This window comes from Erinaceus europaeus, chromosome 13, assembly GCF_950295315.1.
Source record: "Erinaceus europaeus chromosome 13, mEriEur2.1, whole genome shotgun sequence".
Lineage (NCBI taxonomy): Eukaryota > Metazoa > Chordata > Mammalia > Eulipotyphla > Erinaceidae > Erinaceus > Erinaceus europaeus.
Window position 1 is genome coordinate 52,654,511 of NC_080174.1, and position 25,390 is coordinate 52,679,900.

The following is a 25,390-nucleotide window of genomic DNA, read 5'->3' on the forward strand; positions in this document are numbered from 1 at the left end:
AAAAGAAAAGAAAGGAAGGAAAGGAGGGTGTAAAAGAGAGAGGGAGGAAAAAAGAAAAGATGTTCTTTGAAATTTAACTGTCTTAGCACTCTTTCCTGACAAAAGGTTCTTTGCTGGTGAAATAATTTCCAGGAAGAAAGCATCTTTATGAAAGCCGTCAGCATAACCCCTCTCCCCTCTCTATGGAAAAAACAGAAACAAGAATCATTTTCTCCCTATTAAGAGTAGTTCTTTCAACAATTTGTTTGGCTTTGCATGCTAACTCTCTTGTCAACCACCAGGTTCCAGATGCTAGCAAGATGCAACCAGACTTCCCTGGACAGACAACCCCACCAATGTGTCCTGAAGCACCACCTCCACAGAGCCCTTCCCCACTAGGGAGAGAGAGAGAGACAGGCTGGGAGTATGGATCGACCTGTCAATGCCCATGTTCAGCGGGGAAGCAATTACAGAAGCCAGACCTTCCACCTTCTGCATCCCACAATGACCTTGGGTCCATACTCCCAGAGGGTTAAAGAATAGGAAAGCTATCAGGGGAGGGGATGGGATACAGAGTTCTGGTGGTGGGAATTGTGCGAACCTGTACCCCTCTTATCCTATGGTTTAGTCAATGTTTTCTTTTTATAAATGAAAAGTTAAAATTAAAAAAAAAAAGAGTAGTTCCTTTTTTCCCTTTCTCTTCTTTCCTTCCTGTCTCCTTTCTTTTCTAGACGTTTTCTTTTCCTGTCTTTCTTCCTTTCTTTTCTTTTCTTATCTTTTCTATTCTTTCCTTTTCTTTCTTTCTTTTCTTTCTTTCTTTCTTCTTCTTTTCCATTCTCTCTTGACATTTTTCTTATGAACAAAATAGAGACCAGAGCACTATTTAGCACTTAAACATGGTAGTTTGGTGTATTGCACCAAAGTAAAAGACTCTGGGGTGGGAGGGGGGGAGTACAGGTCCAAAAAGGATGACAGAGGACCTAGTGGGGGTTGTATTGTTATGTGGAAAAGTGTTATGCATGTACAAACTACTGTACATACTGTAGAATGTAAAACATTAATCCCTCAATAAAGGAAAATAAAATAAAAAGATATTGTGTCCTGGGAGTTGGACGGTAGCGCAGCGGGTTAAGCACACATGGTGCAAAGTGCAAGGACCTGCATAATACGGTTCGAGTCCCCAGCTCCCCACCAGCAGGGGAATTGCTTCACAAGTGGTGAAGCAGGCCCCACACCTATGGACATCTAATCTTTGACAAAGGTGCCCAGACTATTAAATGGGGAAAGCAGAGTCTCTTCAACAAATGGTGTTGGAAACAATGGGTTGAAACATGCAGAAGAATGAAACTGAACCACTGTATTTCACCAAATACAAAAGTAAATTCCAAGTGGATCAAGGACTTGGATGTTAGACCAGAAACTATCAGATACTTAGAGGAAAATATTAACAGAACTCTTTTCCGCATAAATTTTAAAGACATCGTCAATGAAACGAATCCAATTACAAAGAAGACTAAGGTAAGTATAAACCTACATCAAATTAAAAAGCTTCTTCACAGCAAAAGAAACCACTACCCAAACCAAGAGACCCCTCACAGAATGGGAGAAGATCTTTACATGCCATACATCAGACAAGAGTTTAATAACCAATATATATAAAGAGCTTGCCAAACTCAACAACAAGACAACAAATAACCCCATCCAAAAATGGGGGGAGGACTTGGACAGAATATTCACCACAGAAGAGATCCAAAAGGCCGAGAAACACATGAAAAAGTGCTCCAAGTCTCTGATTGTCAGAGAAATGCAAATAAAGACAACAATGAGATACCACTTCACTCCTGTGAGAATGTCATACATCAGAAAAGGTAACAGCAGCAAATGCTGGAGAGGGTGTGGGGTCAAAGGAACCCTCCTACACTGCTGGTGGGAATGTCAATTGGTCCAACCTCTGTGGAGAACAGTCTGGAGAACTCTCAGAAGACTAGAAATGGACCTACCCTATGACCCTGCAATTCCTCTCCTGGAGATATATCCTAAGGAACCCAACACAACCATCCAAAAAGATCTGTGTACACATATGTTCTTGGCAGCACAATTTGTAATAGCCAAAACCCGGAAGCAACCCAGGTGTCCAACAACAGATGAGTGGCTGAGCAAGTTATGGTCTATATACACAATGGAATACTACTCAGCTGTAAAAAATGGTGACTTCACCGTTTTCAGCCGATCTTGCATGGACCTTGAAAAATTCATGTTAAGTGAAATAAGTCAGAAACAGAAGGATGAATATGGGATGATCTCATTCTCGAGCAGAAGTTGAAAAACAAGATCAGAAAAGAAAACACAAGTAGAACCTGAAATGGAATTGGCATATCTCACCAAAGTAAAAGACTCTGGGGTGGGTGGGTGGGGAGAATACAGATCCAAGAAGGATGATAAAGGACCTAGTAGGGGTTGTATTTTTATATGGGAAACTGGGGAATGTTATGCATGTACAAACTATTGTATTTACTGTTGAATGTAAAACATTAATTCCCCAATAAAGAAATAAAAAAAAGTGGTGAAGCAGATTTGCAGGTTTCTATCTTACTCTCCCCCTCTATCTTCCCCTCCTCTCTCCATTTCTCTCTGTCCTATCCAACAGTGACAACACCAATAACAACAACAATAATAACTACAACAATAAAACAACAAGGACAATAAAAGGGAATAAATAAAAATAAAAATAGATATTGTATCCTTTGGGACAAAATGGATGGAAGTGTAGGTGATTAATATTTAGTGAAATAAGTAAAGAGATTAAAGACAACTACCAGATGGTTTCATTCATGTCTAGAATCTAGAGACTTGATTTACATGATCTTTACAAAAAAAAAAAAAAATCCAAACAAAAAAGAAGCAAAAACTGTAAGACTTGTGAGAGCTACAGAGGTTCTCTTTGGGAAGTGGGAGGGTGGGGATAAGGAACTTTGGAGGTGGGTGTTTTGTGCAACCATATACTGTAACTGCACAATACAAACTTGTAATATACTATTAATAAAATATATATATATAGGAAGACTTCCGGAGGTGGGGCTACGAGCAGCAGATCTGTTTCTCTCCTCTCCTCGCCTCTCCTATCCCGGATCAACTAGGAATACCAAAGGAGACCACCTGGGACCGAAACAAGATAGGACTAGAACGAATTCAGGAACCCACCAAATCACCGGTGAGTACAAACACGTGTGGCTGGTGGACAGAGAGGAGCCTAGGGAGAGATAAAGTGGCTGGTAAGAGTCCGGCAGTTTTTCAGTTGAGACACCACCTCCAGTCTGTTCCACCAACAAGGGGACAGCTGAAGGGAGCAGAGGACTCCCAGGAGACTCACCAAGTGCAACTGAGTCTCCATTTCTACAGCCCTCAGAATCTGAAGCAGTGGCAGGGAGGCCCTGGGATGACACCAGGGGACAGAGAACTAACCAGGAAACTCAGGAGAAGACCTATTCCTCGGTGGCATAGGTGGGGCTGTGAAAGTCTCTTTGCATAACCACTGGATTATCTCTGCCACACCCTGATTTATCTCTTGGTCAGGAGTCAGTGATTAAGCTAAGAAGCCTACTTATAGTTTAAAATCCCTCAGGCTCCCATAGCCTACAGAGAAGAAAAAGCATAAAAGAGGCTTTTAAACCACTGAGCTCCAACTCAGGGATTAAAATACTATTGAAACAACTGTTAACTTCCACAACTGTTAACCCTTTAATTACCTTACTTACACCAGGCAATAGTGATCAATAATTTGAAAAGTACTGAGAGAGGGAACTTATAACATAATATATAAAATGGTTAAATCAACAAGAAGAAATATTGGAGAAATGAACCAGGACAAGAGTCCAGCTAAAAGCCCCCCTAAGGGTAAAGCACAAAATAATGAGGTCAATATCCAAACACTAGCTAAGGAAATAATCACAGAAGTGAGAAAAGACTTTGAAAGAATTATCATCAGAAATACAGAAACAACAAATGAGACTCTGGAAGAAAACAATAATTATCTCAAGGTTATTAGAGAGCTGAAGGCTGAAATAGCTGAACTAAGAACACAACCAGCTGAACAAGCTAAAACAGTATCAGAACAGGGTAACAAAATAGATGAACTCCAGAAAACAGTAGAGGGGAGAGAGAATAGAATTAATGAGGATGAAGACACAATTAGCAAGATCAAGGATGAATTACAGACAACTAAAAAAGAAGTAAGAGATCTCAAAAAGAAATTAGGAGATACTGAAAACAACAACAGAGACCTATGGGATGACTTCAAAAGAAATAATATATGCATTATTGGCTTACCAGAGGAAGAAAGAGAGGGAGAGGAAGACAGCATTCTTCAGGTCATAGTAGCTGAAAACTTCTCTAATCTAGACAACTTCAAAGACATAAAGATTCAAGAAGCCCAGAGGGTCCCAAACAGAATTAACCCAGACTTAAAGACACCAAGACACATCATATTTAGAATGGAAAGGAATAAGGATAAAGAAAGGATCCTGAAGGCTGCAAGAGAAAAACAAAGAGTCACCTGCAGAGGAAAACCCATAAGATTAGCAGCAGACTGCTCCACACAAACACTACAGGCCCGAAAAGAATGGCAAGATATCTATCGAGTACTCAATGAGAAAGGCTTCCAACCAAGACTACAGTATCCTGCAAGACTATCATTCAGACTAGATGGAGGCATAAAAACCTTCTCAGAGAAGCAACAGTTGAAGGAATCAACTATCACCAAGCCTGCCCTGAAAGAAGTTCTGAAAGGTCTCCTATAAACAGTCAGACCACCATAAATAGGCCATATATCAGAACACTCTAAAACTCTACAAGAATAGCGTTAAAATATCTTCAATCTTTGATATCAATAAATACTAATGGCCTGAATTCACCTATTAAAAGACACAGAGTAGGAAGATGGATCAGAAAACACAACCCAACAATATGCTATCTACAGGAAACCCACCTAACTCAACAAGACAAACACAGACTCAAAGTGAAAGGATGGAAAACTATCATACAGGCCAATAGCCCATAAAAAGGGGCTGGAACAGCTATTCTCATATCTGACACAATAGACTTTAAATATATATAAGATTAAAAAAGATAGGAATGGACACTACTTAATGCTGAGAGGATCAGTCAATCAAGAGGACTTAACAATTATTAACATCTATGCACCCAATGAGAAGCCATCTAAATACATCAAACGTCTACTGAAAGAGCTACAGCAATATATTAAAAGCAACACAATCATAGTAGGGGACTTCAATACCCCACTCTCTCAACTTGACAGATCATCCAGGCAGAAAATCAATAAAGACATAAGGGAGCTAAATGAGGATATAGATAAACTAGAACTTTTGGACATTTTCAGAGTCAGTCATCCCAAAAAACTGGAATACACATGTTACTCAAGTTCACATGGGTCATTCTCAAGGATAGACCATATATTAGGCCACAAAGACAGCATCATCAAATTCAAGAGCATTGAAATCATCAAAAGCATCTTCTCAGACCACAGTGGAATTAAACTAACACTTAACAATCAACAAAAGATTAGTAAGAGTCCCAAAATGTGGAAGCTCAACAGTACACTCCTTAACAAGTGAGTCAAAGAGGAAATCAAGGAAGAAATCAAAATGTTTCGAGAGTTCAATGAAAATGAAGACACAAGCTATCAAAATATTTGGGACACAGCTAAGGCAGTACTGAGAGGGAAATTCATAACCATACAAGTACATATTAGGAAACAAGAAAAAGCACAAATAAACAGCCTGATTGCACATATTAAAGACCTAGAAGAAGAACAAAGGAACCCTAAAGCAACCAGAAGGACATAAATCACTAAAGTTAGGGCAGAAATAAATAACAATGAAAATAAGAAAACCATACAAAAGATCAACGAGAGTAAATGTTGGTTCTTCGAAAGAGTGAACAAAACTGACAAACCTTTAGCCAAACAAAAAAGGGAGAAGACCCAAATAAATCAGATAGTAAATGAAAGAGGAGATATCACAACAGACACCACAGAAATTCAACATATCATGTGAGGCTTCTATGAACAACTATATGCCACCAAGCTAGAGAACCTCGAAGAAATGGACGATTTCCTAGATACCTACCAACTTCCAAAACTAAGTAAAGAGGAAGTAGATAACATGAACAGGCCCATCACAGCTAATGAAATTGAAACAGTCATCAAAAATCTCCCCAAAAATAAAAGTCCTGGACCAGATGGTTTTCCAAATGAATTCTACAAAACTTTCAAAGAAGAACTAATACCTCTCCTTTTAAAAGTCTCCCAGAACATTGAAGACACTAAAATACTCCCTGCCAGCTTCTATGAAGCCAATATCACTTTGATACCAAAAGCTGACAGGGACAGAACCAAAAAAGAAAACTACAGACAAATATCTGATAAACACAGATGCTACAATAGTGAACAAAATTCTAGCCAACCGGATACAGAAGTATACTAAAAAGATTGTTCATCATGACCAAGTAGGGTTTATCCCAGGCATGCAAGGGTGGTTTAATATACATAAATCAATCAATGTGATCCACCACATCAACAAAAGCAAGACCAAAAACCACATGGTCATAATCAATAGATGCAAAGAAAGCCTTTGACAAAATCCAACATCCCTTTATGATCAAAACACTACAAAAAATGGGAATAGATGGAAAATTCCTGAAGATAATGGAGTCTATATATAGCAAACCTACAGCCCACATCATACTCAATGGTGAAAAACTGGAAGCATTTCCCCTCAGATCAGGTACTAGACAGGGCTGCCCACTATCACCATTACTATTCAACATAGTGTTGGAAGTTCTTGCCATAGCAATCAGGCAGGAGCAAGGAATTAAAGGCATACAGATTGGAAGAGAAGAAGTCAAACTCTCCCTATTTGCAGATGACATGATAATATACATAGAAAAACCTAAGGAATCCAGCAAGAAGTTTTTGGATATCATCAAGCAATACAGTAAGATGGCAGGCTACAAAATTAACATTCAAAAGTCAGTGGCATTCCTCTGAGCAAACACTAAGTTAGAAGAAGTTGAAATCCAGAAATCAATTTCTTTTTCTATAGCAACAAAAAAATACATAAAGAAATAAAATAGCTAGGAATAAACCTATCCAAAGAAGTGAAAGACTTGTATACTGAAAATTATGAGTCACTCCTCAAGGAAATTGAAAAAGACACAAAGAAGTGGAAAGATATTCCATGTTCATGGGTTGGAAGAATTAACATCATCAAAATGAATATACTACCCAGAGCCATCTACAAATTTAATGCTACCCCCATCAAGATCCCAAACACATTTTTTAGGAGAATAGAACAAATGATACAAATGTTTATCTGGAATCAGAAAAGACCTAGAATTGCCAAAACAATCTTGAGAAGAATGAACGGCACCGGAGGCATCACACTCCCAGATCTCTAATTGTATTACAGGGCCATTATCATCAAAACTGCTTGGTACTGGAACATGAATAGACATACTGACCAGTGGAATAGAACTGAGAGCCCAGAAATGAGGCCCCACACCTATGGACATCTAATCTTTGACAAAGGTGCCCAGACTATTAAATGGGGAAAGCAGAGTCTCTTCAAATAGTGTAGGAAAAAATGGGTTGAAACATGCAGAAGGATGAACCTGAACTACTCTATTTCACCAAATACAAAAGTAAATTTCAAGTGGATCAAGGACTTGGATGTTAGACCAGAAACTATCAGATACTTAGAGGAAAATATTAGCAGAACTCTTTTCCGCATAAATTTTAAAGACATCTTCAATGAAACGAATCCAATTACAAAGAAGACTAAGGCAGGAGTCGGGCGGTAGCGCAGTGGGTTAAGCCACATGGCACAAAGCACAAGGACCAGCGTAAGGATCCGGTTCGAGCCCCCAGCTCCCTACCTGCAGGGGGGTCGCTTCACAGGCAGTGAAGCAGGTCTGCAGGTGTCTGTCTTTCTCTCCCCCTCTCAGTCTTCCCCTCCTCTCTGTCCTATATGACAACATCAATAACAACAACAATAATAACTACAACAATGCAACAAAAAGGGAATAAATAAATATAAAAAAATAAAAAATTAAAAAAAACAAAGAAGACTAAGACAAGCATAAACCTATGGGACTACATCAAATTAAAAAGCTTCTGCACAGCAAAAGAAACCACTACCCAAACCAAGAGACCCCTCACAGAATGGGAGAAGATCTTTATATGCCATACATCAGACAAGAGGGTAATAACCAGAATATATAAAGAACCTGCAAATCTCAACAAGAGAACAAATAACCCCATCCAAAAATGGGGGGAGGACATGGACAGAATATTCACCACAGAAGAGATCCAAAAGGCTGAGAAACACATGAAAAAATGCTCCAGGTCTTTAATTGTCGGAGAAACGCAAATCAAGACAACAATGAGATACCACTTCACTCCTGTGAGAATGTCATACATCAGAAAAGGTAACAGCAGCAAATGCTGGAGAGGGTGTGGGGTCAAAGGAACCCTCCTACACTGCTGGTGGGAATGTCAATTGGTCCAACCTCTGTGGAGAACAGTCTGGAGAACTCTCAGAAGACTAGAAATGGACCTACCCTATGACCCTGCAATTCCTCTCCTGGAGATATATCCTAAGGAACCCAACACAACCATCCAAAAAGATCTGTGTACACATATGTTCTTGGCAGCACAATTTGTAATAGCCAAAACCCGGAAGCAACCCAGGTGTCCAACAACAGATGAGTGGCTGAGCAAGTTATGGTCTATATACACAATGGAATACTACTCAGCTGTAAAAAATGGTGACTTCACCGTTTTCAGCCAATCTTGGATGGACCTTGAAAAATTCATGTTGAATGAAATAAGTCAGAAACAGAGGATGAATATGGGATGATCTCATTCTCGAGCAGAAGTTGAAAAACAAGAAAAGAAAACACAAGTAGAACCTGAACTGGAATTGGCGTATTGCACCAAAGTAAAAGACTCTGGGGTGGGTGGGTGGGGAGAATACAGATCCAAGAAGGATGACAGAGGACCTAGTGGGGGTTGTATTGCTATATGGAAAACTGAGAAATGTTATGCATGTACAAACTATTGTATTTACTGTTGAATGTAAAACATTAATCCCCCAATAAAGAAATTAGAAAAAAAATAAACTACAACAATAAAAAAACAAGGGCAACAAAAGGGAATAAAAAAGTATATATATATATATGTAAATAAAATAAATAAAAATAAATATGGTAGTCCCAGGAATTGAACCTGGGACCTCTGAAGATTCAGATAAGTTACTCTAGCATGCAACCACTATGGTACCTTACTATCCCAAATAAAGATTTCTTTTTTCTTTTTCTTTTTTCTGCCACCAGAGTTATCACTGGGGCTTGGTGTCAGCACTACAAATCCACTACTCCTGGTGGCTATTTTTTAACTTTTTTTTTTCCTCTTTATTATACTTGATAGGACAAAGAGAAATTGAGAGGGGAGGGGAGTGGATGGTAGGGGAGATAGAGAGGGAAAAAGAAACAGAGACATCTGCAGACCTGCTTCACCACTACAGGTGAGGAGTCAGGGCTCAAACTCTGGTCCTTGCATGTGGTAATATGTGCGCTTAACTCAGTGTACCACCACCCAGCCTCCAGTATAGATTTCTTTATAAAAGCCAAGTACTATTTACTAAGAACCTATGTTTAGAGTGTTGTGCCAAATCAAGCTATAAGTATTGTCCTTCCTTACAGGCAAGGCTTTATAGTCATTAAATGGAAACATCCAGTTCCAGGACTAGGCCTATTCAGCTTTGTAACCTTTTCCTTCTCATCACATCTTCATCAAAATTTAAAATGGGCCTTAAACTAAAAATTTTAACTTGAGCATTTGTATATATAGTTTGGAAATCAACATAAAAATACTTAAAGAGTTTTCATTAAAAACAATAAATTTCATTGTTAAAATTTTTTTCAAAATGATCATACTAATTCTCCCTTATGAGAAAGAACACATTTAAATTTTGGTTCTAAAGCAAAACAGAACAAATTTACCCAAAAAGCTAAGTATCTACCAAGAAGATGACTATTTCTATTAGTAGATTGCTTTTCTTCTTCCTGTTAGTCTTTAAAATGAACTAAATGGAAGCAAGGAGATTGTTCATCCAGTAGCCATGTAGACTGCCATGCATGAAGTCACAGGTTTGAGGTTTGAACCCTGGCACCACATGGTAGCACCACTGCACTGACAACAGGGAAAACTCCATGGATTGTAGAGCAGTATGATAGTGTCTGTCTGTAGCTATCTCTCTTACTCTCTCTTTCACTCTCTCTATATATGTGCAGGAAATTTAAAGGGTGGGAAATAAAACTTGGTCTGGAAGAGGTGGAATCATGAGAGTTACAACAATGTAAAAAATAAAATGGAGGGAGTTAGGCGGTAGCACAGCAGGTTAAGTGCACCTGGTGCAAAGCACAAGAACTGGCGCAAATCACAAGAACCGGAGTAAGGATCCTGGTTCGAGCCCCTGGCTCCCCACCTGCAGGGCAGTCGCTTCACAAGTGGTGAAGCAGGTCTGCAGGTGTCTATCTTTCTCTCCCCCTCTCTGCCCCTCCTCTCTCCATTTCTCTCTGTCCTATCCAACAACAATATCAATAACAACAACAATAACTACAGCAATAAAACAAGGGCAACAAAAGGGAATACATAAATAAATATTAAAAAATAAATAAAATGAACTAAATGACACAAAGTGCTTTACTTATTTATTTGTTTACGTATTTATTCAGTTTACTAGATCACTGGCTTATGGTGGTGCCAGAAACTGAACCTGGGACCTCTGAGACTCAGGCATGAGAGTCTGTTGGATATACCATTATACTTCCTCCCCAGCCCCTCAAAGTATATTTTTCAAAAATCTTTAATTTGTAAGTAAAATGGTACCTGCTGACAACCACAGCACACTGAAGCAGAAGCAAGTATAAAACAGGTACAGGCTTTTCAACCACTTCACAGATGTCTGCCAACAAAATTCTGATAAAATCCAGGAAGCAAGGCTTGGCATGACTCCCAGCCTCTTCTCCATGGTCTTCCAGACAGGCAGAACCAATCCACTATAAAGACAAAAAAATGAAGCAATTATACACCAAGTCATTTATAATTGATTCTTGGAGGGTGGAATGATAGAGAAATGTGACAAATCAGGAAAAGAAAGTTCAAGTTTTTTTCACTACTCATGCCTGCCGATAAATTTTAAACCTGGAGAGTCGGGCGGTAGCAGCAGGTTAAGCGCACATGGCAGTGAAGCAGGTCTGCAGGTGTCTTTCTTTCCACCTCTGTGTCTTCCCCTCCTCTCTCCATTTCTCTTTGTCCTATCTAACAATGACGACATCAATAACAACAACAACAATAACTACAATGAAAAGACAACAAGGGCAACAAAAGGGGAAAAATGTGCAATACTATAAAAAATAAATAAATAAAAACATAGCAAGGGGGAGTCAGGCGGTAGTGCAGCAGGTTAAGCGCACCTAGCGGCGCAAAGTGCAAGGACCAGTATGAGGATCCTGGTTCGAGCCCCCAGCTCCCCACCTGCAGGGGAGTCGCTTCACAAGTGGTGAGGCTGGTCTGCAGGTGTCTGTCTTTCTCTCCTCCTGTCTTCCCCTCCTCTCTCCATTTCTCTCTATCCTGTCCAACAACGATGACATCAATAACAACAACAATAATAACTACAACAATAAAACAAAGGCAACAAAAGGGAATAAATAAATATTTTTAAAAAAACATAGTGGGGGTTGGGCTGTAGCGCAGCGGGTTAAGCGCAGGTGGCGCAAAACCCAAGGACAGGCCTAAGGATCCTGGTTTGAGCCCCTGGCTCCCCACCTACAAGGGAGTCGCTTCACAGGTGGTGAAGCAGGTCTGCAGGTGTCTTTCTCTCCCACCTCTCTGTCTTCCCCTCTTCTCTCCATTTCTCTTTGTCCTATCCAACAATGACAACATCAACAACAGCAATAACTACAACAATAAAAATGAGGGCAACAAAAGGGAAAATAATTATAAAAAAGAATAGTAATTACAGCAAGGGTAACAAAAGGGAATAAGTAAATAAATAAAAAATAAAAAAAACAACAGCAAAGGATATGAAATTAATCCACTATAAAACCGAACCACTTTGTGGTCTGGGAGGCGGTGCAGTGGATAAAGTACTTGACTCTCAAGCCCCAGCAGCACATGTACCAGAGTGATGTCTGGTTCTTTCTCTCCTCCAATCTTTCTAATCAATCAATAAATAAAATCTTTAAAAAAAACCCTGAACTTTATATATTCCATCATTTAAAAAAAAAGATTTTTATTTTTTTAAACTTTTTAAAAAAATTATTTTATTTATTTATTAATGAGAAAGATAGGAGAGAGAGAGAGAGAAAAATAACCAGACATCACTCTGGTACATGTGCTGCCAGGGATTGAACTCAGGAACTCATGCTTGAGAGTCTAGTGCCTTAGCCACTGTGCCACCTCCCGGATCACAATATTTTATTTATTAATGAGAAAGATAGGAGGAGAGAAAGAGCCAGACATCACTCTGCTGCATGTGCTGCCAGGGATTGAACTCAGGGCCTCATGCTTGAGAGGCCTGCACTTTAGCTACTGTGCCATCTCCTGGGCCACTATTCCATCATTTTCTAACAGTGGTAGGACAAGAAGAGAAAGAGAAGAGAGTCAGTCTGACAAAATATCTGAGTTGCAGCTTCTGTTCTGCTACTAACAGTTTTGTGACTGGAGTCAGGTGGTAGAGCACATGGTTGAGTGTACACATTGCCACACACAAAGACCAGGGTTCAAGGCCCTTGTCACCACTTGCAGGAGGGAAGTTTCAGAGACAGTAAAGTGGTACTGCAGGTATCTTTCTTTCTCCTTATGTTCCCACTTCCCTCTCAATTTCTCTGTCTCTACAAAAATGAAAGAGAGTCAGAATGAAAGAAATAGGATAATGGCAGTCAAAAATAGTGGATTTGGGAGTCAGGAGTTAGCGCTGTGGGTTAAGTGTATGTGGCGCAAAGCGCAAGGACCGGCGTAAGGATCCCGGTTCGATCCCCAGCTCCCCACCTGCAGGGGCGTCGCTTCACAGGTGGTGAAGCAGGTCTGCAGGTGTCTGTCTTTCTCTCCTCTCTGTCTTCCCTTCCTCTCTCCATTTCTCTGTCCTATCCAACAATGACATCAACAACAATAATAATAACTATAACAGCAAAAACAAGGGCAACAAAAGGAAATAATTATCAAAAATAAATAAATACTTTAAAAAAAAAAAAGAAATAATAGATTCATTATGCAGGGCTCATTATGCAGGTACAAAGCCCCAGAGATAACCCTGGTTAGGAAGGAAAAAAGTTTTCCGACTGGCCAAAAACATGTTTCTACCTATGAAGAGTCTGGCCCTTCAGAAGTTAGTTAATCTGAGGATGTGATGATCTTTAGGAAAAGCATGCACTCTCCAGCTTAAAAATCTATTTAATTTTGAGGCCATCTCGCTGATCCTTAAGGTCACTTGCAATTCCTGGCATAAACTCACATACACCAAACAAATGCATACACAGCTCTCATTAGGTGCTGGATACTCTGGAATTTACAATCTAGATGATTTAGGCTCCTTCCAGAATAAAAAGTGATTTTTGCATCAATTTCTTAATCTAGGCAACACATTTAGAGTTGAGTTCTAAAGAAGCAATTCAGGGGCAGGGTGGTGGGACATGTTACAATGTGTGCTGGTTGAGCACACATGTTACAATGCACAGGGACCCAGGTTTGAGCTCCAGGTCCCCACCTGCAGGTGAAAAGCTTTGCAAGTGGTGAAGTAGGGCTGCAGGTGTGTCTCTGTCTCTCTTCTCTATTTCCCCCTTCCCTCACAATTTCTGACTGTCTCTATCCAACAAATAAAGATAACAAAAAAATTATATATATTAAAAAAAAGTTCATAAACTCTTTTATCCTAAATGTGTAGCTGTCATTCCCACCTAGTAAGTGGCATAGGCTGATAAGCTTCACCCCAGTCAGCAAGTAGAGAATGGTACTGCATATCTTGGATATCTTAATATTAAGAAACTCATACACAGTTACAAAACTGTGGTACCGCCCACCCAAGAAAAGGCGTATACTGAGCATTAAGCAGCTGAAAGACTTCATCTTTCTCATCCACTTCCATCCATTCCTATTGCTAGTTGTTTTTACAGCTGTATGTTAGGGAGAAGGGGGTAGAAAGGTGTGTGGGCCAGAGACATGTTGAAGAGATTATGAAATGGAGCCCAAGTTAGAAAGTATATCCAGCACTCTCTCGCCTACCAAGATGGAATGGGTGAGTGTGCATGTGTGTATCTTCCTGCCTACCAAGAAAGGATTTTAAACTCAAGGTGACTCAACACCTGTCATCAATAGTGTGACAGGTGGGCGATAGAAGAATAAAATAAATGAATAGGTTTTGGAAACCAAAGTAATAAACACCATTGGATCAGCAAGCTGATGAGAAGTGCAATGTCTTACAAATTCTGTATAAGGGAGGGGCAGAGCTAATTTCTAGTGAACTTTCAAAGTATTCCTCTTACAACGATTGCCCAAGGGCACAACTCACTGCGGGGATCCTGTCAAAGCCTTGCTGACCAGAGGGAAGAATAAGGACACTTCACCAAGATGTAAATGGTTTGTTATAGAATCAAAGGGTAACAATACAGGGAGAGAACACACACCCCCACAATACTTGACAAATGAAATTCTAGAAAAGCTTGCAGTAGTTCTGGCATTTAGGGCGTTACAAGTACACCCGAAATAAAAGCACTCTCTGTTGCAGCAGCTGTTCAGACAGAGCAGGGGGTAATGTTTACTTAATACTTCAGGTTGATGGGGGATGTATCATAGTTCAGTCTGTCAGCTACATACGTGGAACTCCATTTATGTACAAAGCGATAAGATATGTTTGAGCAACGACAGAGCACGTCTGAAACAGCCTATTCAGTTGGCATGAGTAATCAAGAATAAAGCTCCTTTTTAAAAAGTCCTAGATATCTGGGAAAGTTACAGAACAGACTGCCATGAATAGCTTTGCTTATATTTGCAGACACTGTTTTCCAGATAGCTGGAAAAATGAACAGATTGTTCTGAGACGTCGTCTTTCAAATTTGTTCCTAGCTTCCAGTCTGTTGATCGTAAGAAAGCACAGGAGAGTCAGCTAATGCTCTTCACTGATTACATCTACTATCAGTTGGGTCCAGTCGCATAGCTTTCCTTAAATCCCTTTTGAGTCTTTCCTGTTTGATTTACTTCATTCCACCTTTGTGATCACTGCAGCCACCACTGAACCCTCAGTGGGGCATAATTCCCCCAAGACTGGAGTAAGGTAAGTCTCGCATCATAATTTATATATCATGGCAGGTACAAAGCCCCAGAGATAACCCTGGTTAGGAAGGAAAAAAGTTTTCTGACTGGCCAGCCCCCGACCCTCTTATTCTGCATCAATTTTCTATCTTGGTGGGGGAAACAAATAACCAGAAACAAGAGGAAAGACAGAATCTGCGAATGTCGAGAAAGGGGAGTTAAAAAACAACAACAACAACAAAAAAAATCCCAGCAGTGCCAAGAGCCGGGTCAGTCTGGCAGTCAGGGGATGGAGAAGCTGCAAGCCCAGGCCCGGCCCGAAGTGGGGGGCGCTGCACCTGCAAAGCCAGCAGCACCTGTCTGTCCTCGCTGGGTCAGCAGCGCCTCTCGGGTTCCCACGCCCGGCCGGCCGGCCACCCCCAGAAACAGCCCATCCCACTTGCCCCTCCTCTGAGCTCGTGGTCCTCGGCCTGGCTGCCAGTCGCCCTCGGCCACCTACCGGGGCTCAAGGCCACACAACGGGGCCCCGGCTCTCGGCGGCCTTCACCTCCTCCCGGTCCATGGGGTTGGGGCCCCAACCTTCGTTCCCCTCACCCGGAGGAGGAGGAAGGTAGTGCGGGCTCCCCACCCGGACAGCTCCCTCTCGCCTCAGCCTCCCTGGACAGCGATAGCGGCCGGAAACGCCACCTCCTCCCACCTCCCCCGGGTTCAACCCGGAAACACACTCTCTGTGCTAACCAAGCCCTCTTGCCCTCTCCTCCCCCCGGAAGCTCAATTCCAGCCGCTTGCCCGTCCGCGGGGGAGGGGGACAGTCCTAAGAGGATAGGGGTAGAACTACGCACGAGCGCGGGAACCTGCGTGCCCGGCTCTCGCCTTTCATTCTCCATAGACAGTCGGCAAGTCCACCTGCCCTGCGCGAACCCTAGAGCCCAGACTTGAGCTCTGCCCACAAGCAAGATGGCGGCAACGGCAACACCCCCTACGACTTAGCGCCAAGCCATGCCATTGGTCGGCGGCTGGAGTGAAGTCTCCGCGGATTGGTCGAGAGTGCTGCGGGGGTGTGAGAGGTGGAGCTGCAGCAGCCGGGAGCCCGGAGTGGGCAACGCGGCTTGAGCAGTGGCCCCAGGCTCCCGGAGCATCGCGCTGGGAGAAGACTTCACCGCTCGGGGCCGCAGCCTGGTGAGCTCAGCCCCTTTCAGGCTCTCCCCAACCTCCCAGCCAGGGCCTCTCGGAGCCGGCGCCGATCGATGCCGACACACCTGGGGGACCCTGTTGCGACTCCTTCGCGCCATATCGCGACATCATCGTGCCCTGTCGAGACTCCATTTTGTCACACAGCTCTTTTCAATCTATAGTTTTTCTTTTTTTCTTTTTTTTTCTTTGCCCTGTCATCTTTGGAGGCTGTCCCATGTCGTGATTTTTGCCGTGATCTCTTCGTGGCATCACCGCGTCATCGTGAAGTGTGATCTCATCGCCGCTCTGTCGTGACTTCATCAATGTCGTGTTGTGACCTGGCTGCGGCCGGACAGGTGGTGACCACCAGGAAACCTCCCCCCCTTCTCATCTCCCCATCTCAACAGTCCTGCTTCGATTATCCGGCTTTTGGATTCTCCGTTGTCCTGGGAGCTACCCGGGACCCCCTTCTCACTTCTCCAGTCCCTGCCGGCATCCACAGGCTGGTAGTGGGGCGGGGAGGGCGAGGAGAAGGAGCATAAGGGGTTAATTCTGCTGCTGCCGCCCGAGGGAGGGAAAGGAGAGGCGGCACGGAGCCTGCGGGGGCGACTGAGAGTCCTGGCTAGAGGGGTGGGGTCCCCAGAGGGGTTTTCAAGCCTCTGCTGGTCAGGCCCTGCATCCTCTCTAGTGCTGCAGCTAGTCTCCTGTCTCTTCTGAAGGAGGCAGGGGAAGGGAAAACTAGGTTGCCCCTTCCCTCATGTCAGTCCGAGTCCGGATAATCGAACTTCATCCATGTATGTCTCCATCCCTCCCTGTCTGTCCTCACCACTCCCTCCTTCCGTACCTTCTTGGAAGGAGATAAATAAAACCCAGTCTCTGGTGCCAGCAGACCCCAGAGGGGTGGGACTAGCCCCTGCCAACACCCACCCACACTGATGAAGAGAGCTGTCCATCTGACCAGCAAGATGCATGATTCTTTTCTCCCTGCTTCCTGGAGGTGACCTTGCACCAGGGTCCCTTCTGTCACCCCTAAGGACTTGAGACTCCAGCCTTCTCAAGAGGGGCCCCCAAGGGAAGTCAGTCCTGCGGTGCCTATCCCTCCTGTTCCTCTCTGCCCTCTGTGCTAATCCCTCCCTCCATTAGCTCCACTCCCACCCCACCTCCGCCCACACACCCTCCCCCCCCCCCCTCTGCAGAGGGATGCTCAGTCCCTCTTGTGTTCACAGTTGGGCAAGGCGGGCATCATGGCCTCGGATTGTGAGCCAGCTCTGAACCAGGCAGAGGGCCGAAACCCCACCCTGGAGCGATACCTGGGAGCCCTACGTGAAGCCAAGAATGACAGCGAGCAGTTTGCAGCCCTGCTGCTAGTAAGGACCTGACTGAAAACTGGGAGGTGGGAACTGCTGGGTGGTTGGGCTTCTTAAGAATGGGGCCAACAAGTCCTCGAGGATATATAGATGATGCTGGGTTACCTGGCTGCACCAAGGAAGTCCCTATGTGCCTACCTTTGGGCTCTACCTCCCCTGAGCATGGGGGCTAAGAGGAGAAAGGAGGTGAATAAGGCTTGTGGCCCTAGGAGCCTTGGGGGAGGCTGCCTGGATCTCTCTGGGGCGTCCCAGAGCAGATGGGAGCTGACTCATATGTTAACAGCAGCAGGTAGTAACTAGTGCAGAGTACTTGAGGCCTGGGGATGACTGTTCTGGGGGTGGAGAGAGTAGCAGGAATGAAAATGACTGGGAAGGGGTTCTAGGGAATGGCCAGGATGGCGGTAGGTAGGCTGAAGTTAAGGGAGCTGATTTAGGGCTTAGCCCTATTGGAGGAGTCCAGGCTGGGAACAGCAGAGCAGAAACTGCAGTGCTGGAAGGGGGGGGGGGCTGGTGTGTGGGGGTGAAGGGAGGAGGGAGTACAGCCGATGCTTGTTTGCCATGACAACAGGGAGAAGGCTCCAGAGTCAAGGGCTCACACTGCAGCAGAGGAGGTGTTTTAGGTGAAATGTAAGGGGAAATGTTTTGACAGGCAGAGTGGCGAGACACAGGAGCCATTTCCCCTGAGAGGATGGCAGAAATGGATGAGACTCCTGGAGGGAGCAGTTAAGGAGGGACCCTAAATCCTTGGAGGATTTTACAAACAGTTGATTTTTAAGCTCATACCAACTCAGGTTATGGGCATCTTGACAAGCCAAGCCATCAGAAAGAACTTCCTAGCTGACTAGGTGATGGGTGGAATAGCAGAACAAGGAGTTGAAAAGGACTGAATCTCCCTTCCATGGAGGTAGTCATAGAAATAAGGGATTCAAGAAATCCCTAGGAGGAGAGAGAAACTGGAGAGAATCACTTCTGGAGGGCTCCTGACCCGAGTGAGTGCTGTTACATAACCTAGTCCGGTTAGTGGCCAGCAACCCACAGTACAGTTTGTGCCATCTCCTTTCATTCTGCTGATGCCACATACATCACCACCCCCTTAGGTAACCAAGGCAGTCAAAGCAGGTGACATTGATGCCAAAACTCGACGGCGGATCTTTGATGCTGTTGGTTTCACCTTTCCTAATCGTCTCCTGACCACCAAGGAGGCGCCAGATGGCTGCCCTGACCATGTTCTGCGGGCCCTGGGAGTGGCCCTGCTGGCCTGCTTCTGCAGTGACCCTGAACTGGCCGCCCATCCTCAGGTCCTGAACAAGATCCCTATCCTTACCACCTTCCTCACAGCCCGGGGGGACCCCGACGATGCTGCCCGCCGTTCCATGGTCGATGACACCTACCAGTGCCTGACAGCAGTAGCAGGCACACCCCGAGGCCCCCGGCACCTCATTGCTGGTGGCACTGTGTCTGCCCTGTGTCAGGCATACCTGGGGCATGGCTATGGCTTTGACCAAGCCCTGGCACTCCTGGTGGGGCTGCTGGCTGCTGCCGAGACACAGTGCTGGAAGGAGGCAGAGCCTGACCTGTTGGCCGTGTTACGAGGCCTTAGTGAAGATTTCCAGAAAGCTGAGGACGCCAGCAAGTTTGAGCTCTGCCAGCTGCTGCCCATCTTTCTGCCCCCAACAACTGTGCCCTCTGAATGCCTCCGAGATCTGCAGGCTGGGCTGGCACGCATCCTGGGCAGCAAGCTGAGCTCCTGGCAGCGCAACCCTGCACTGAAGCTGGCAGCCCGCCTGGCACATGCCTGCGGCTCCGATTGGATCCCGGCAGGCAACTCTGGGAGCAAGTTCCTGGCCCTGCTGGTGAACCTGGCATGTGTGGAGGTACGTCTGGCACTGGAGGAGACAGGCTCAGAGGTGAAAGAGGATGTGGTGACCGCCTGCTATGCCCTCATGGAACTGGGGATCCAGGAATGTACCCGCTGTGAGCAGTCACTGCTGAAGGAGCCACAGAAGGTGCAGCTTGTCAGCATCATGAAGGAGGCCATCGGGGCTGTCATCCACTACCTGCTGCAGGTGAGGACACACTGGCCACAGGGGGGCACCTGGTTTGAGGAAGGGGGAGAGTCTGGAGGACAGAGATAGATGCCCATCCTCCGGCACTCCAGAGAGTAGTATGTGACTGAGCTTCCCTCTCCCTCCCCTGAGCCTCCACACGAGCACCATACCACACACCATATGTGCACTCCCATCACAGCACACACACACAACACAGTAACCTCCCACTTACAACCCTCCCCCCAGTACACACACACACACACACACACACACACACACACACACACACTGGAAGCAGCCTGTTCTGTTCAGTCTATAGCACTGCTTCACACATGGACACATACAGACTTACTGGAGCAGGGAGGAGGGACAGGGCTGCCTGGTTTCTAGCCTCTGGATAGTCTCATCTAACTTCATTTGCCCACCTTCTCCCACATCCCCTCCTCCCTCCCTCCCTCTCTGAGAGTCCAGTATGCTGTTCACTCAAAACCCTGGTCTCTTCTTGTGTTGCCTCCTTCAGCCACTAACTCACCATGATATGTCCAGTGCCAAGCTCCCATTACCTCTTTCTGGCTTAGCCCAAATGGGGGCATCTGTCCCACTATTCCCACCATTAAAGGGGTCAGGGGCCAGTTCTCTCATCCCAGGTCAGAGTTGCTGTGAAGGTAGTGTTTACTGAGCTCTGAACCTGTGAGTTTGCTTCTAACCTTGAGATGCTTTGGGAAAGGGGGTGGGGGGATGTGACTTGAGTCTCAGCAGACTTGTGAGGGCCCAGGAAAGCTGGGTGCCTGCCTTTGAAGAGCTCCTAAGCTGGCCAGGCAGAGGAGGGTGTGTGGTTTTTCTCCATCTCAAAGGACTCCTGTGATAATAGGTGGGACCAGAGAAGCAGAAGGAACCCTTTGTGTTTGCTTCGGTGCGGATTCTGGGTGCCTGGCTGGCGGAAGAGACCTCATCCTTGCGCAAAGAGGTCTGCCAACTGCTACCCTTCCTCGTGCGCTATGCCAAGAGCCTCTACGAGGAAGCAGAAGAGGCCAATGACATCTCCCAGCAGGTGGCCACCCTGGCCATTTCCCCCACCACCTCAGGCCCCACCTGGCCAGGGGATGCTCTTCGGTGAGTTTGTCCATCCAGACTGTTCTAAAGAAAAGTGTGACCTAGGCATGCCTCTGTACCCAAGTGGGCTGTGATGAGCTCCCTGATTAGGGCCTGAGATTCCCTTTAGGATTGTTGTAGAGAACTTGTTCCCACTTTCCAATCCAAGGTTTTTCTGTAGAAAGAGAAATTATGCTTGTTAAGCATCTGCTGCCTGCTAGGCATTTTGTAATAAATTTCCTTTACCAAAACCATCTCATTTGGTCCATGTAGCAAGTCAGTGACATAAACCTGAGTCATGTCACCAGGATGAGGAAAGTGAGGCTCAAAGAGGTGACTTGCCCACATTCAAACCCTGTGGCGGAGCCTGAGTTTGAGGCCTTACCACTGCAATCTCAAGCTTGTGCTTCTGCTATACCTATGAGAATGTGCCATTCTCCACTACTCCATTCCTCTTAGATATCTGGGGTGTCCTCCAAAAGGAAGTCCTTATGCTTTGATCTCTTTATCTCCCAACCCTTCGAATGTCTTATCCCTCCCACACCTTCAGGCTCCTTCTGCCCGGTTGGTGTCACCTGACAGTGGAAGACGGGCCCCGGGAGATCCTGATCAAGGAGGGGGCACCTTCACTCCTATGCAAGTATTTCCTGCAGCAGTGGGAGCTCACATCCCCTGGCCATGACACCTCAGTGCTGCCTGACAGTGTGGAGATCGGCCTGCAGACCTGCTGCCACATCTTCCTCAACTTGGTGGTCACCGCACCAGGGCTGATCAAGTGAGGCTGGGAAGGGGGATGTTGGAGGAAGTGGTGGGGTGGGGGTGGGGGGGTTTCTGCTCAAGATCTCCTCAAACCTCAGCCACCTGTTAGCTTCCCTGTGTCGACGGGTCCCTGTGAATGTTGTGTGAAAGGGTCTGGGAACAGTCAAGCAACTGGCATTTCTAAAACCCTGCTGGACAAGCCTGCCTGCTCTAGCCCTAACCTACTGTCTGTTCCCCCAGATAACATGAGTGGGGTTCAAATTTAACTTCTCACCCTGCTGCCTAATTTCTCCCCAAACCCAGCTGGGTGCCCAGCTCAACTAACCTCCCCACTCACCGCCCTCCCCCTTCTCCCCAGGCGGGATGCCTGCTTTACATCTCTTATGAACACCCTGATGACGTCGTTGCCTGCACTAGTGCAACAGCAAGGAAGGCTGCTTCTGGCCGCCAACGTGGCCACCCTGGGCCTCCTCATGGCTCGCCTCCTGAGCACCTCTCCAGGTAAGCCTTGGGGACCTAGTGCTAACAGATGGGGGGAAATGACCTGGGTGGGTCTGATGCATCCTGGGAATAAGTCATCATCTTCAGAAAATGGCCCTAAGGGTTTTCCAGTCAAGAGGAAGATTCTAAAATATGTCTCCTCCCCCACCCTCCTTCCCAAAATGCTAACATGCTGCCTTCTGAAGGCTTTTAAGGCAAGGTCGGGTGGGTGTAAGGACAGGCCTGTTCATAGGCACAGGCACCTGGAATCCCCAGCAGCCATAAGACTCTGAATCCAGTGTTTTCAAGGTAGAGCCGCCCCCACCCAGCCCTTGAGTAGTCAGGAAGCTGACTTTCCTCCATTGAGGTTTTTCCTCTGCTCAGCCCTTCACCTCCCTGTGACAGGTCTCAGTACTCAGTGCTCCTCCGCACCTACTCCCTAGCTCTGCCCCATTCAGGCTGCATGCAGGGGTGGGGGGGTGCCCTTGCCAGCCCTCTGTGTCTCCCACTTTGACCGTGGGTGTCTGCTTGGGTCCCTCTGTCCCTGCCTGTTCCCTATGCCCCATCTGTCAGGTTGGAGGAGCTGAGCAGATGCCCAGGAACAGGGTGTAACAAGCCCATACCCTCAGCTGCCTCCCTCTGTGTTCCCTGTGTGGGGATCCCAGTAGGGTGTGTGGCACTGGGAAGGGGAGAAGTACCAGTGCACCAGGAATTGTCATCCAGCCATGCCTCCCCCATCCCCTATTCCCCCCTCCGTCTCTGGCTGTATCTCCACAGCACTCAAGTAGAGCCCCAGCCCTGGTTCATCCACAAATGCCACCAGGTTAGACTAGCAGCCTTCTGGAGAGTATCTGTAGTGCAGGGTTTGGGGGTGTACCCCTGCCTGCCAGGTAAGTGAAGCCCAATCACCAGCCTGTGGTTCCTCTGGCGCCCTCTTCTGGCTCCCCCATCCTCAGCTTGGGGAGCTCTAGGCAGAGCTCCTATTAATGCTTGCTGCTCTGACAATAGGAGGGTGTCAACATGTGGCTGAATTTACTGTGATTACTACTTTTAATCCTCACAGCTGATTGTAAGACTAGCACTATGGTCCTGTCTCACACACGGACAAACAGTGGAGTCAGAAGGGAGACTGAACCCTGTAGGCGGATTCCAGCCTCTGCTTCTTCTCCCTAAGTGTGTCCAGGCCAGCAGGAAAATAAGGTCCTGGCCAAGCAGCTGGCCTGTCCAATTCACGCTCCTACCCCCTCCCTCCTTGCCTTCCAGCTCTTCAGGGGACGCCCGCATCCAGAGGCTTCTTCGCAGCTGCCATCCTCTTCCTATCACAGTCCCACGTGGCTCGGGCCACACCTGGCTCGGACCAGGCTGTGCTGGCGCTGTCCCCTGACTATGAGGGCATCTGGGCTGACTTGCAGGAGCTCTGGTTCCTGGGCATGCAGGCCTTCACGGGCTGTGTGCCACTGCTTCCCTGGCTGGCCCCTGCTGCCCTGCGCTCCCGCTGGCCTCAGGAGCTGCTCCAGCTGCTTGGCAGTGTCAGCCCCAACTCAGTCAAGCCTGAGATGGTAGCCGCCTACCAGGGTGTCCTGGTGGAGCTGGCACGAGCCAACCGGCTGTGCCGGGAGGCCATGAGACTGCAGGCAGGTGAGGAGACGGCCAGCCACTACCGCATGGCTGCCCTGGAGCAGTGCCTGTCCGAGCCCTGAGGGTGTCCACTGGGGACAAACCTGGGGGCGGGCAGCAAGGGAAGGAGGGAGGAGGTATCTTCCCTGAAGCCCCCAAACTGGACCCCCCTCCCTAAACATCCCCCCAACACCCTAGCTTTCTGGCTTTTTCTGAGGGCAAGGGCACAGTGCCCAACCCCCAGTGTAAGGACATGGTCCTGCCACCCCCTAGGCTCCCAAGGGGACGGGGATGAGCCTGGAAATAAATGTGGCTGTCCCCACCAGGCCAGGGAAAGTTGGAGTAGACCCCAGGGGATGGGGCACTAGGTGTTATTGTGCCTATGTCTGGCTCTTACATTGGAGGGAGTCTCCAGGGTGGGTTAGGGCTGGCAGGAGCTGGCTGCCTCAGCCCATATGCCCTGCCGGCCAGGGCGTGGGCTCCCCTAGGCTGTGGTGCCCCCTCTGGTCTCCCAGGTCCACGTCCTTTAAATTGGCCCTTTGGCTTTTGCCCTTGGCCCTCTTAGGCAGAAAGTAGGCTCAGGCCACTGACATCACAGTTCTTCCTATCAGCTTTAGTGACCTGAGGTCTGAACTGCCCCATCCTTCCAGGGAAAGCGAGGGCAGACAAGGCCTGGTGAGAGGGTGGGCAAGCCTCTTTCTATCTGAGCTTCCTTGAGGGGAGGGGACCCAGGACTGCCTGGACCCTGGTCTCTAAGCTTTTGTGTCGTGTTGCAGCAGAGTGACAGTGGGGGTTGGGGGGGGTATTTATTTTGCCTGTCCTTATCCCTGCTTGGACACCTGAGCATCTGATCCCTGTCCCCCTGGTGCCATCTGGCCTGGTTGGAGCCAGAAACAGGAGAGACATTTCCTCAGAATCCGCATGTTTCCCTAGTGACTGCACCCCCTTTCTATCGTGGTGCCTGGCTTTAACATCCACCCCTGCTTAGAACTCCTCTGCAGAGACGCGGCTGGCGGCTCCAGCAGGGATGCCCTTTCTTAAGAACCCAGGGGGACTGCCCCCTCATGTGATCCTTTGCTTTCCTCTCCATCCCCTCCCCCCCCAGTGCGTTCTGTGATCGCCAAGTTCAAAGCTGTGCACATGTGGACACTCAATAAATGTTCATTGGTGACAAGGTGACTCCTATATGGTCTGTTCTATGCCTTCTCTCCCAGAAGCATATAACTAGTTGTATTGAGCAAATGCCCTGCTAAACATACTTAGCTAGCAAGTGTTATTCACTGCTCCCAAAAATATTACTAAGATCACACAGGCAGGGTCAGGTGGTGGCACACTTGATTGAGCGTGCCTGTTACAATGCACAAGGACCCAGGTTCAAGCCCCCGGTCCCCACTTGCAGAAAGAAAGCTTCACAAGTGGTGAAGCAGTGCTGCAGGTGTCCCCTTCCCTCTCAATTTCTGTCTCTATCAAATAAATAAATAAAGATAATT

At 46.4% G+C, this 25,390-nt stretch overlaps 2 protein-coding genes across 4 annotated transcripts in view; one reads left to right on the forward strand and one right to left on the reverse strand.

Moving 5' to 3' along the window:
* The window catches only part of KIAA0319L (KIAA0319 like), a 168,070-nt gene extending 151,764 nt beyond the window's left edge, over positions 1-16,306 (reverse strand). The window contains exons 1-2 of one of the 3 annotated variants that reach the window (XM_060205869.1): positions 16,207-16,306; positions 10,946-11,115 (exon numbers count right to left, since the gene is read on the reverse strand). In XM_060205869.1, coding sequence (XP_060061852.1) covers positions 10,946-11,115; positions 16,207-16,244 — 208 coding nt within the window. In that variant the 5' untranslated portion in view covers positions 16,245-16,306. Of the gene's footprint in view, positions 1-10,945; positions 11,116-15,863; positions 16,078-16,206 lie in introns of those variants that run through there. The other 2 variants (XM_060205871.1, XM_060205870.1) reach the window with 2 other exon arrangements.
* On the forward strand, positions 16,226-25,079 carry NCDN (neurochondrin). The gene is made up of 7 exons (XM_016192564.2): positions 16,226-16,893; positions 17,764-17,904; positions 19,002-19,970; positions 20,824-21,065; positions 21,595-21,819; positions 22,162-22,304; positions 23,547-25,079. Exons 1-7 carry the CDS (start codon positions 16,861-16,863, stop codon positions 23,981-23,983), a joined length of 2,190 nt encoding a protein of 729 aa, XP_016048050.1. The 5' UTR covers positions 16,226-16,860; the 3' UTR covers positions 23,984-25,079.
* Positions 25,080-25,390: the final 311 nt, after the last annotated feature.

Bases quoted from the DNA above. Each gene is read 5' to 3' on its own strand.
- NCDN (XM_016192564.2), top strand. From the start codon at position 16,861: ATGTCGTGTTGTGACCTGGCTGCGGCCGGACAG. The intron at 17,905-19,001 runs GTAAGGACCTGA...CCACCCCCTTAG, and splicing joins AGTTTGCAGCCCTGCTGCTA to GTAACCAAGGCAGTCAAAGC. The intron at 22,305-23,546 runs GTAAGCCTTGGG...CTTGCCTTCCAG, and splicing joins CCTCCTGAGCACCTCTCCAG to CTCTTCAGGGGACGCCCGCA.